The 13,155-nt window shown below is 36.7% G+C and overlaps 1 protein-coding gene across 1 annotated transcript in view; it reads left to right on the forward strand.

Moving 5' to 3' along the window:
* Positions 1-3,348, forward strand: part of LOC103147822 (polypeptide N-acetylgalactosaminyltransferase 6-like) — an 8,616-nt gene extending 5,268 nt beyond the window's left edge. The window contains exon 7 of the mRNA XM_016678764.1: positions 3,264-3,348. Within this exon, the coding sequence (XP_016534250.1) occupies positions 3,264-3,348 (85 nt within the window). The remainder of the gene's footprint in view (positions 1-3,263) is intronic.
* Positions 3,349-13,155: the final 9,807 nt, after the last annotated feature.

Consider the following 13,155-nt stretch of genomic DNA (forward strand, 5'->3'; position numbering starts at 1 on the left):
TTCAAATAACATCCAAATGTTTCCATCTATAGTTAGTTACTACTAGCATATTAGCTAATGCTAGCTTTTCAGAGCTAACAGATTTAAAATTCAAACCAGGTTAAACTCGCCTTAAACTATTTTGCATAAACCTTTTCCACAGATCTATTTTTAATATACATTCACTTAATATTTAGAAGTAAATGTTTGTTCTTTTTAGTTGGTTTTGTTTCTTTCCTGCTCCTTTACATTCATTTGACAGCATTTGGGGAGGGTTTTTGTTGTCCCGGCTGTCCCTCAATGTGTTGTCTGTTCACCATATGTGAAACTGGGAAGCATTGTGGGAGCTCCATGTGTCTCAGAGAAAAAGAAAAGACTTCAAGAAGGTCTTTAGTTATATGCAAATTTATGTCTGATTTGCATAATAACAATTAAAAAAAACCACATTTTGGCAACTCCAGCACCAGAAAGCCTCAATAGTCACACTCTCTCCACAGAAGTCACACCCGCCCACTTGCAGGAAGAAAAGTGTGGCGTGTAGCTTTTCAGTGTTAGGACCCTCAGCTTGTCCCCAATCCATAAAAACCTGACTGAGAACGATGACCTTCAGGTTCAACTGTCTTTACATTACAAGGGGATTGATCGTGACTCAGCTGAGCATCAATTATGTAATGTATGGTAGGGTCTCGTGTTTCACTGGGATGCCTCAGAAATCTACAAGTTGGTAAACCTCTACTGCCAAAAATAAAAATAAAAAATCAGAGGTATTGTGACAGAACCTGTGTGGTAATGTTTGTACATTCTGATAGAAGGAACAAGAACATTTTCACTCCTCAAGGATGATTTATTGAGTCTATCGCGTGTTTGAAAACATGTTTTTCTAACAATATAAGTGATTGAAAATTTGAAAAGAAGGAATGAATCTTTGAAGATGTATCGCAGCCACTTCCTTTATTTTACCTTATATTTCTTGATTAAATACACAAAATAATCACAATTGACCCTATAAATTGCTTGTACATTATAGCTCCTTATGGAGATTCAAAAGTAAACTACAATAACCAAATGACTGGATTTGTTTATCATTTGCTGGAACTTTTTGGAGAAAAGTTTCCAAAAGCTTAACCTGTTGCTCAGTAATATTGAGAATAATTTTTATTGTTTATGTTTAAGAAGTGTCCTTCACAATCAAGTGAAATAGCTTGGATTTGTATTTGTTTAACAGATTTATTATAACAATGTTGTGATATTTTGAATCTTATTTATTCTTTGTTGGTGTTTTTTTTTTTCTTCTTTCAAACTGATGCAAAACTAGCTCCATTTTTCACCACCAAAATCTATAAATCGGTGCTAATTCAGAACTTAGTCTTTTCTGGAGGCTGGCTAAAGGCACCAATAATCAGTTAAAATGTTAAGTATTCTCTGTCTCTTTCACTCTCCATAATTCAGAATAGCATCAGCAAAATCTCAAAGCTCCAACTTTAATAAAAAATCAGGTCAGCATCAACATAAAAAGGTTTATTGGTCTCAGTTGTTTGGTTTAATATTGCTCATTATATTGTTAGCATAGATTAATGCACTAAACAGATCTAAGCTTGCAATCCCTACTTTCATTTATCTCTAATTTCATTTTTGACTTTTTAATATCGAAATTGTGAGAACAACCAGTCGGGTTTCTAAGGTGTGTTCACAACCATCAACTGTTGTTTAAATCAAGATTACTGAATTAATCTGGTGATGTTAACTCGCAGGGATTAAGGATCAAATACTGTGATGTTGTCATCCTGATCAGTAATCCTCCACAGGAAATTAAATTAAACATAGGGAGGAACAACATTTTACTGGAAGAGATGTTTTCACTGACGTAATGATGTGACAGATCTTTGACTGCGGGAAACTAAATTTTTGTTCCTGAAGAAACTAATTAAGAGCCAGTCTCTTTCACCAGGCCTGATTTTCTACTGAAGCCCTTTGGCGGTCTGTAACTCTGACTAAATTTGCTGTAATACTTTAAATTTCATGTGTTTTAGGATAAAAGTATGGCAGTAACTCCAGATTCTTTGAGCAAATGATCGATGTTGTCCCCTCTGACTTGCCATACAGATGTCATGGTAATGTTATGCATGGTATGTATGTGCTCTCTGTAATGTTTCTGGAAAGTATTTGCCATTAAAAAAAGTTACTGCAAGCCTCTAAATATGGTTTTAAATTTATTGCTGCCATTAAGCAACATTTACACAACGTAAGCCAGAGACCAGAGCTCTGACAGAGGTGCGTTTGATTTGTTAACCAGGGACGTTTGGGAACTTTGAGAGCTATTAATGGCTTATCTCAACTCTCTGAAAGTGAACTCTGCTCGAAAAGACTTCTGGTCATTTCAGAAAGAAATAAAATTAACTTAACTTGAACATCTGGATGTTAAACTACTGACTCCACAAACCTTCAAACGAAAACCACTTCCTGTTTGTTTGTTTGTTTTATTTTTGTTTGTTTTTTTTTTCCAGAAATTTTGCTATATTTCCTTTAAAAAGTTTAGTTGGTGAATATTATGTTTTACAATTTATAGTATTCAAATGATAAATGTTCAATCAGTAAAGTAAATTTAACTTTACTTTAAATTTAAATTTAAAGTAAATTAAATTTAAATTTAATTTAAACTTTACATTAAACTTTAAAGTAAAGTTTAATGTGTCAAACTCCACCCCTGTGGAGTTTGACACAGGGGTGTCAAACTCCAGTCCTCAAGGGCCTCTGTCCTGCAACTTTTAGATGTGCCTCTGCTGCACCACACCTGAAAAGAATAATTAGGTCATTAGCAAGGCTCAGGAGAACCGATCTACACAGGGAGGAGGTAATTAAGCCATTTCATTCCACCGTTTTTTACCTGTGGCACATCTAAACACTGCAGGACAGCGGCCCTTGAGGACTGGAGTTTGACACCCCTGTGAATGACAACCTGTGAATGACAGGTTAAGGAAAATGTTAATTCATATGATATAGATTTGATAGGCTTTATACCTCAGAGGACAGAATGTTAATTTCTGTCTTCAGAAACTTGAGACTTAACTAGAAATTTCCGCTGAAAAATCAAAATTTTCCCTTGGACTTAGAAAAACTGACCTTTCTGACCGTCTCTATTCCAAATCCTGTCCTTTGGAGCCACAGTCCTGACAGTTTTATCATTTTCCTGCCCTTCTGATTTAGATGCTTAAATTCCTCCAGTGCATTTCATCAGGTTCTGCAGAAGAATGTTAAGTGTTGTCTAATCCTCCTGTGGTCTGAAGAGACAAGGTCCTGTGCTCGGCCCAGCAGGGTCGCACTGACCCTGCTGCGTTTGATTTAATGAGGTTTCGGGAACTGACGGTCTGATGGGACAACCCTCTCGCTGTCCGACTGTGACATCTGCCGCATTCTTCCTGAGTGTTGTGCTAAGTGTTTTTAAGCTAACATCAGGTGAAAGAACGAGTGTGTTTTCAGCATTTTTCATGAGCCGACCTGGCTGATATGCTCCTCGGCTTGTCGGCCATGACAGTGTAAATCTGAAGAGTTTTCACTTTGATTTTAAACATCAGTTCAGGTTCATACTGGTGTGGTTGTTCATCATTTACTCCCACAAAGTCGTACAGCATCTTCATAATAATAAAAAAGACTTCTTCTTGACAAGTTATTTTAGTTTTATGTTAGAGAAATGTGTTCCTGGAAAGATTTGTGGCAGTGTTTCATTAAATGATATTCATGCAATATGAATATTTTGATATCTTAACATTAAAATCAATTGTGCTGAATTAGGACATTATCTAAAACTTGTAGATTGACGTCTCTTGATGTCTAGAGTTGAATACCACCACCATACAATGCATTAGAAGATATTATTTCTCCTATACGATAATATAAACGTCTTGTATGAGTCACTGTTCAACTGCAGCATGTTTTGACCAACAAGAGACTCTGGCTTTCTGATTCATCGTGTCTGCTGAGGCCTGGATGTTGAAGCTTTTGTTTTACTCAATCAAACACAGACACATTATGCTGTTTGTTTTTAAAAGAAACAGCAGGATCAGCACTTTTACAGTATGACTGTAGTTAAAAATGTGTTGTAGGAATAAGAGGTAAAATCAAGCAGAATGGATCTCTCTCTGTTTAAATGACACTTCTTCATGTCCGTCACAATGTTGACAGAACCTGGAGACTAAGAACAAGACAAAGACTAAGAATAGCTCCTGTCACTGAAATTTATTCCCTCTTGGAAACATCCTGGAAACTAGTTTCCTGAGAAACCTTCCTCTGCGGTTCATGACAGATTTGCTCCACAGGTGGTTCGTCTCCAAAATATTTCTTCTTTTCTGCTACTTTGATGGTGCTTTATGCACCGTGAAACACAAACGTCTGCCTGTGCGGCATCGGGGTCAGCTGACGCTCTGCTCCAGACGGACGGTGCGAAAACCGCCCGGCAGAGTCGGATGAGCAGGAAAAGAAGGAGGGGTTTGACTCTTTATCTGTGCTCTGGGTTCTGGTCATTTTAGATAAGGGCAGTGCAAGCTGTGTGTAGACATGACGCTCAGTCTGAGTACACAAACCCAGCAACTGCCTGGCACCAAGCACACACATATTCCCTGTGAGAAAGGCTGAAAGTGACACTGAGCTCATAGGGAAAAAATGAACAAATGAAAGAGTGTAGAAATAATTACACGCACTCTGAAGTGAAGATCTGGCTTGTAAAAGAGATTTTTTTTTTATCTCAAACCTGGTTTAATAAAGGTTATTATTGTATAAAGGCCAACATACAGGAGTGACTCTTAAAAGACGTTTGGAAGAATTGACTCTTCTCAAATGTTTTTCAGTGTATTTATAATCCATTTCGAAATAATAATAGTAATACTTTTATAAAGTGCTTTCAGTCTAAACAGAATACAAACCACTGTGACAAGGCTGAACATGAAAAACACTAAAATCTCCATGACAAAAACGCTTTTTAGTTTTTGACAGACAAGTTGCTGCATTTTCAGTAATCTCAGTGAGTTTATATAAGATGGATGAACTTTGAACTATAGCTGTTAAAACCATTTTAACATGAAAAAGTGTGTTTTTATGTTTTCGGTATAAAAATCATTCTTCAGATTTAACCCTCGCTGAGTTTGTTGCAGCGTTAGCTGCGCTGGTTGCAGGTTGGTGATGATCTACTGAATAGATCAATTCAATAAATACACATATTAACAAGCAAAATGGTTCAGAATTGTCCAATAAATTTATACTTTCAAAGAGAAGAAGCAGGAAAATAAAGGGATTTGTTCATTTAGCATTCTATATTGATGAAACATAAATAGGCATCCAGGAAGTCAAAAGAAAACGAACCAATCTGACTGTTTTGGTTTTAATTGGCTCCATTTCTCCTCCTCCCTCGTTCAGCCGGTCGCTCCTCACTGAACCTGAGGAGGGGATTCTGGCTCTTTGGAGGGAGACTGAGGAATGTGGGTGAGAGTTGCTAAGTGAAAGCTGGACTGGCATCTCTGATAATTCACAGCCTCTGTGGGTGTTAGTTTGAGGCCAACACCAAGCAGAACCTTTCACAAGGCAGAGAAAGAAGCTCTGGCAAACAAACGAAGCCGGAGCGACGCTTCAGTACCATCGGCGTATTAGAGTCATCGTCGTGTCGATGTCTGTCATACCGAAGATGTCTCTGATATTTCCTGGATTCGAAATGTGTTTTTTTTTATTGAGGGTTTACTGAGTAATTTAAGGCTAATATTTGTTTAAAATTTAGAGCAGTACTTGTTTCTTCCTTCTTCCTGTTTTAGGTTTATTTATTAGCAAGCATGCAACCTGTGAATGTACTAAATTAGGCCTTAAAGATATTGTTTATTCTTCATTTCTGGGCAATGTGAAGGCGCAAATAAAGTCCTCTAAGACAGCACTTAAGGATTTCCCGTATTCTGGGCTGTGCAGGGTAAAAAAAATAAATTGGATGAAGTAAAAATAAAGGTAAATCAGACATTTAATGTAAGGTTAGAAAATAGCTTGCTTCTGTTGATTTAGAGATTTTTTATCTTCTTTTTACAAAGTTTTCTCAATCAGAACTTGGTTAAGCCAATAGCAACAAGAGAGAAAACCTGAAGGACTTTCCAGTTGTTTAAATGTCAAATACTAAAGGAAAATATCCATAAAAAAGATGTTGTTTCTGTAATGGTACAAGCTGGAAGTGCAAAGAAACAGTTTAATAACTCAGCTATTGGCAGCCATTTTGGATTTTGGGCTTAGTGAAAAAACGTCAGACTTCAGCAGAACAACCTTCTTTGTTTTCCATATTTTCATTAATTACATTTTTCCGATAAAGCACAAGAAATGGAAACGTTTCACTGCAAAAGCAAACAATCTTACAAAGTATTTTAGGTCTAGTTGTGCAAATATCTTGGTGCACTTGAAGTAAAACACAACTAACTTTTGTGAAGCCACTTTTGAGCAAGATATAGGAACTTTTTAGGCAAATAAATCATTGATATTGATTTTAAAAACTAGTTTTGCTACAAATTGTTTAACTTTTCCCAAGGTATAAATGAAATAATCTGCCACCTTTTAAATCAGTATTAAGGCGTTGTTTACTTAAAACAATCTTGGTCAAAAGTTATTCGTAAGCTAGTTTTGTTTTATTTCAAGTTGTTTCACTGTCAATAGACCTAAAATGCTTTGTGTTTTTGCAGTGTTGTCAGTCATTGATGTGTTTTCTTTCCTCAGGCAGAATAAGTAACTAAACTAAGGAACAGTTTGAAAATCCCTGAACTGTTTCCTGAACCAGGTAACAGTTTTTTTGACCTCTTTTTCTCCTTCTGACACCTGTTGGGCTGCATATGATTGAGAGGTGGCGGGATGAAAGGAGGGGACACGTGACCTTCTGCTGCACATTGCTAACACACGGTTAAGCGGTTATTGCTTTGAGATTGCATCATTTTAGATGAAAATTGAGATGAAACTGGGTCAAGATTACCAACAGTCATTCACATCCTGCTTTCGGGCAGCAGACTTAAAAGCACTTTAAAGTTATTGGGTTTTCAGGGAAATACCTGCCATTAGTATCAGGTTGGAAATCTAACGTATTTGTTAAACGCTGCGACATAAAACTCAGAAAACAGAACCACTAAGGCAGAAACCACTCGATAGCTGTGATGGTAGCATCAGTCATGGAAAGTAGCGGTGGGTTTGTCATTCCTTCCGTGACTGTGACCCGTTCGTGATGTGAAAATATTGATTATAGCTGCAGTAAATAATGGGATTCTGATGCAGCACATTAGGGTTCTTTGTCTCCTTAGAAAGAGCTGAACATTTAATTTGGCCCAGCTCTCCCACTCACTCCCCTGGTCTGAAAAGGGGCCGATGGCCTTAAAAGTCCATGTTTATAGACTCACTGTCAGGATTGTGAACTGGCTGATGAAATATATGAGCGCTGTGTTAAATTAATCACAAATGGGGGAGAAAAATTATAAATATATTACTGGAATATTCCATTAGCTCTTTGTCATTTTCACCTGCTTGCACTGCTCTGATATTTTCGCTTCACCAGCACAGATTTAGGAGTAGAAGGCGATGAAAGCTTCAAGTTACTGAAAAGAAAAGAAAGGAAAACATGTACAATTCACAAATGAAGTAAGTATTTTTTCTAATTCTGAGTTTGAGTTGTATTTTCATCATGCTGGATGTTTTGCTGTGGAAACTGGAAAAGTAGGAGCTAATATTTGAATTCACAAGGGTACTGGTCTCCAGAGTGGCTCTTGTTATGTCTTGCTATGAAGTTGGAGTTAAAATTCATAGCTTCATTCATTCATGTATCATTTTATCACCGATCAAAGTCAAAACTACAGTGATCACCTTAATAATACTGTGGAAAATTAGACTCAAAAGCTTTATTTTTGTCCATAATTGCCATAATTGATCAAACTGGCGATCCGTTTCTGACGTTAAGCTAATCCAAAGCGCACTACCGGGTTCACCACCATTTTAGAGTGGCCTAGTCAAAGTTCAAAATAAAATGTGAGAGATCTTAAACAAGCTGCTAATGCTCAAATACCCATAAAAGATGTCACCTGATCACAAAGGATTATGTTTGTTTGAATAACTTTTCTTTCTGTGAATAAATGGTAGAATTTAAAAACTCGATTTTATTTTTACTCATGTTGCCTTTGATAGTAAAACCTGCTGGGTGATCTGAAATACATGTGACAAACACAAAAAGGAGGAAAATAATGTATTCTCCTCACTATAAGTTGCATCAGTCAAAAAAAATGTCATAAAGGGGAAAAAAACATATATAAATTACCGGATCAGCCAAATTATGTAAAGATTGTGAATTATAATCTGGAAAATACAGTACATTTGCATGGCTGAAAGAACATGAAAGAACTTCAAGTTTAAGAAGCTTCTTAAACTTCTTCAAGTTTAAGAAGCCAAAACTTGTAGTAGAAACATTCAAATGCTATTTGGCAGGTAGGAGAGTTAAAAAAAAAACAAACAAACAAAAAAAACTTTTATTAATGTAAACTGGGATTAGAAACAATCCAAGATAAAGTCCTGGAAAAAGTGAGACGTGAGGTGTGTAATCACAAACAACAAGCATATTCAGGAAAAAAAAAACATTTGCAAAATAAAACAGCTGTAAATGTTTAGGAGAAATAAATATATTCAGATTATTCTAAGAAAAGTGACAGGAAAAAAACACATGAGAAATAACACACACACACACACACACACACTGTGTTTGTTGGTTTGGTTGTGCCGTGAAACATCTTTACGGTTCTGACTATGAAAAGAGCTGATTATCAATTCTGCAATGCATCCATACGGCCATGCAGATCGCTTATTGATTACGCCGGCATATCCTCTCTAAGCTGGCAGAGGCTTTTTGTGGCAAAATGCACTTTAATCTATGCTGCAGAGTAGCCAGTATTGCTGCTGCTTCTCCTGTCCAGTGGAGTCCACAGCGTCTCTTACATAAGGCCATTTTGATATCCAGGGATTAGGGCCTCTCCACAGACCAGCCGGTTGGCCGCTTCCTCCCGGTTCAAACCTCGGCAAAACGACAACTGCTTTCATTACAGGAAAGAAAATATATTAAAAAATTGATACACGATTTGTTCTAATTCTCACAAAGTGATCTTGATGTGGATAGCATAGAGCACAGAGGAGGGATTTTAATGGTGGACAGGAGTCAAGATTAATGAGTGTGTTGTTGAAGTGAGCAGGTGTGCTCTGTGCAGGTAGCAGGTAAACGCCACTGAAGAGGTGGAGTGCTGCTGCATAAACACAGGACATGACTGTGTGCTCTGTAAACCCACTCGTCCATGCCCTCTTAAGAAAAGCAAGCAATTACTTTGAGGCTCGTGCGCAGGGTGTGACTCCAACGTCGTGGGAACCTCTGCTGATGTATGCTTACTGTCGCTGCAGACATTTGCATATGGAAATAATAACAAACCCTTTCTGCACGCGGAGGCCTCCGCTTGACCGTCCTCGCGTTCCCACGTCCACCTGGAAGCAGGCGCGGCACTGCAGGTTTCACTTTAGGGCCGCGGCTGGTTTTGCTTGAACAGTAAGGGTAAAGTAAACAGTGCTGAGCGCTCTGAGCCATCTGCCTAATGTCGCTGTGGCCCATATCTGCTCCCCTCACCCCTCTCACTAACACTCTTCCTACCCCTGTCATCCTTACATTGTGTTTTTCCTTCCTCTACCCGCTTCTCTTAGTACGTCTTATTTCCTTTTCCTACCTCTGACAGCTGTCGTTCTTCAGTTTTATCTGACTTGTCCATTATGCTGCAGATCTTTTATTTTATAATCCACTTTTTGTTGACTTTCTTTGTAAACTTGTTAATGCATTACCCACCTGTTTCTATTTTTGTTTCTGTTCCACACTTACTCTATTCTCAGAAGTTTCTAGGAACCTCAGCGGAATAAACCCAAACTGTTTACATCCAGGCTCCTTTAAGCATTTGTTGTTTGATTCGATATCTTTATCTCTTTTGCTTTTACCTTTGTTCTTAATGTCTGTGGAAGAGAATAAAACAGAGCAGCAGAATATTCACATCTTAAAGATTTCCAAAGTGAATTTAATAACCTGAAGCAAATATAACTTTACAATCCATATTTAGTCATTCCTTTAAAATTAAAAAGAGTAATATGATCTAATCGGTTGTGTGAAAAAACGTTCAGAAACAGATGACACATGTTTTATTCCACAACAGATAATGATTTCTTTATTTGATGTGACCTGGTTGAGTTACCTTTTCTCATGTTTATGCAAAGTTTAGTTATAAAGCTGAACACTGAGGTTTTATGAATAGGATTTTGCATAAATGCTGTATTTGTAAAGTGCTTTGCAAGAGTATTTGCATAATTTAAACGTTTTCATATTTTGTCACATTACAACCAAAAACCTTGATGTATTTTATTTGGCTCTTTGGACCATCCACTGTTGTTGTTAATGACTCCTAATATGTTGTAAAATGTTAATGTTAACACTATACATGCCAAAGAATCTACTAGTGTTTTTGAAAATGGATCTTGTAATAATTGCAGGTTTTTGCAGTTTTATAGTTTTTAAAAGTATTAATAATATCTTCTAGATGAATTTATTTTAACCACTTGTGATTTTTTTAACATAATTTTCCATAAATATTAACATTTAGTACAAGAGGGAAATGTATGCAACTCTTTTTGCAAAAATATTAATTTTTTTCTGTATTTTAGAGCTAAAAAATATATAAATAAAATAGTGTCTCTTTATAAAAGATGATGAAATTATTTATTTATTTTAGTAGCTATTTATTGAATTAATAAGTTGGAACTAAAATGAGTTAAATCCAGCGTTTTGAACTGCTGAACAGTGGTATTTTTCTCAGCCTTTCTTCATTCCTCTGGCCTGGATGACTGGATGTTGATGGAACAGGCTGTGCTGCAGGTCAAAACAAGAGCTAGAAACGTTTCTGATCAGCTGTGCCTTTTGTGATGTCATCAGAGACATACAAGGGAGTGTAGATTTTATGTTTATCAAATAACATTTCACAGCAAACATAACAAAACAAACAGAAAAGTCTGACCATGACGTTCTCAAGCCATTTCTAGAGATACGGAAAGTCTTAATAGTAACTTTAAAGTTTAAGTTTTAGCTTTATGGGGTAATAACGTAAACGTAAACTGTCTTTGTAGTGTCAGCTAGCTGTTTTATCTGCACATCATTGTGTTTATATGTTGCGTCTTACCTTTACGGCTCCAGTTGTCTCCACTATGAAGTATCTCTACCTTTGTGTATTCCCCTTTTCGACCAGTAGATGGCACTGTGACACATTTAGCTTACAGGAGCTGCTAGAAGAAGCAGAAGCACAAAGTCCAAAGGAGTGTCAAACATTAGAGGACCTCGTGGTTGTAAGCCTCGTCTTTGCTCCTGTTGGAGTTTAATTCGGGTCATATTCCTCTTCCGGAGTCTCTGCGTGTCCACATGCGGCCTCCGCAGTGACGAGCGTCACGTACAGCGTGGAAACAAGAGCTCATCTTTTCAAGGAAGTGGCCCAATGTGGGGTCGGCAGCTGTTCCCACGATGCAGACTGAAAGTTTTTATTGTGCGCTGGAGGTTATCACATTGTCTCATAAAAAAAAAAAAAATGCAGGCGCTTCTGGACAGACCGCAGCATGAAAAACAGGCCCAGTTTCACAGAGAGATTTAGACATAAACAAAAGAAAGATGCAAGAAAAGGATGTTGTAAATATTCCCTCATGTGATCTGAGAAAATTTAAAGGTATATCTAGCATAGTAGTTTATATTCCGTGTGTTTGAATTAAAAAAAATTACTAAAATATTTTGTATGTGAAAGATTTTACAGTTATAGAATGCTATTATTACAAAACAATTATCAAACTGTAATGTAATTTGTTCAGATTAAATGTAATTGAACAGTAAATTAGTAGAAGGAAAAATATTTGTTAACTCTGTCAGTAACCCCTGAATAAAACTGTTTAGTCGCCTTCAAAAGTTATGAAATCTATTAAGGGGAGAAAAGTCTTTATGACTACAATCCAGGCACGGAATAAAGCAAACGTAAGAGAAGAAAATTCAAAATTGAGATATTTGCTCTATGTGGAAACATCTACAAAAGGATCAAAACTAACAATCTGTATCACTCTGAACATAGAAATACATGGTGGAGAGTGTATCATGCTGTGGGAGTTTTGTTCTTCAGGTGGGACAGGGAAGCTTAATTAGAAGATGGATGGAGCTAACTAAATGGAAACCTGGGAGAAAAGTAGTTAGATGCTGCAGAGACATGAGAAAAGAGTTTGAGGAGAACATCTGGTCCAATGTTGTCAAACTCATCTTTGTTTTGGGCCAAATCAAGATCATGAATGCTCTTAAAGGGCCGGTTCTGCCAGAATGTGTTACTAAAAAATTCTGTTCACAAATTATCAATGAAATCTTGAAATTAAATAACATTGTTGAACATCTTCTCAGTCCCTGCAGGATTTCGTGATATTTCTTGTGAATTTCGGCAATAAAAATTAAAGTGTTTTTGGTGCCAAAACACTTAAATATTTGTGTTTATTTATAATGTTAATGCAACTTTTTATTACTTACTGTGTAGATCATGGACTACAAACTGACATCAGTTAATGCTGAGGCTGCTGTTCAGTACAATTAAGAACGTCTTTGACAATTGTTGACTCCCAATTATGTAATAGTGCAAAAAAGTGTGAGGATTTGTTGAATTTCCACGATAATTATCAAGAAACTGGAGGGACTGATTTATACAGTTTGGCAACAAACAGATAAAAACTGCAGTGATTTGATTGAAAACAATATTTAAACAAAATTAGTGTTTAGTCAAGAATAGAGGGGCATATAAAAAAATATGGTGGTCTGGATTTGGCCCACGGGCCTCAAGTTTGACACAAGTGATCTAATCTAAACACAGTGAAAGTTGGAAGTTAATCTGTAATCTGTATTTTATGAGTCTGATCTGAATGTCCATATAATTCTCTAAAGTGTTCCGGTTTAGATGTTAAAGCAATTGAGAAAGCAAACTTAGATTTTTGTACGGCTGAATTTGTACTCTATTAATCTTCTGCATTACTCATTTGCATGTGTGCACAGAAATCCGGATAACCTGGTTCAGACACCATTTGCATGCAGACTTCCAGGGATTGTAT

Source organism: Poecilia formosa, unplaced genomic scaffold (genome assembly GCF_000485575.1).
Source record: "Poecilia formosa unplaced genomic scaffold, Poecilia_formosa-5.1.2 Scaffold190, whole genome shotgun sequence".
Classification (NCBI taxonomy): Eukaryota; Metazoa; Chordata; class Actinopteri; order Cyprinodontiformes; family Poeciliidae; genus Poecilia; species Poecilia formosa.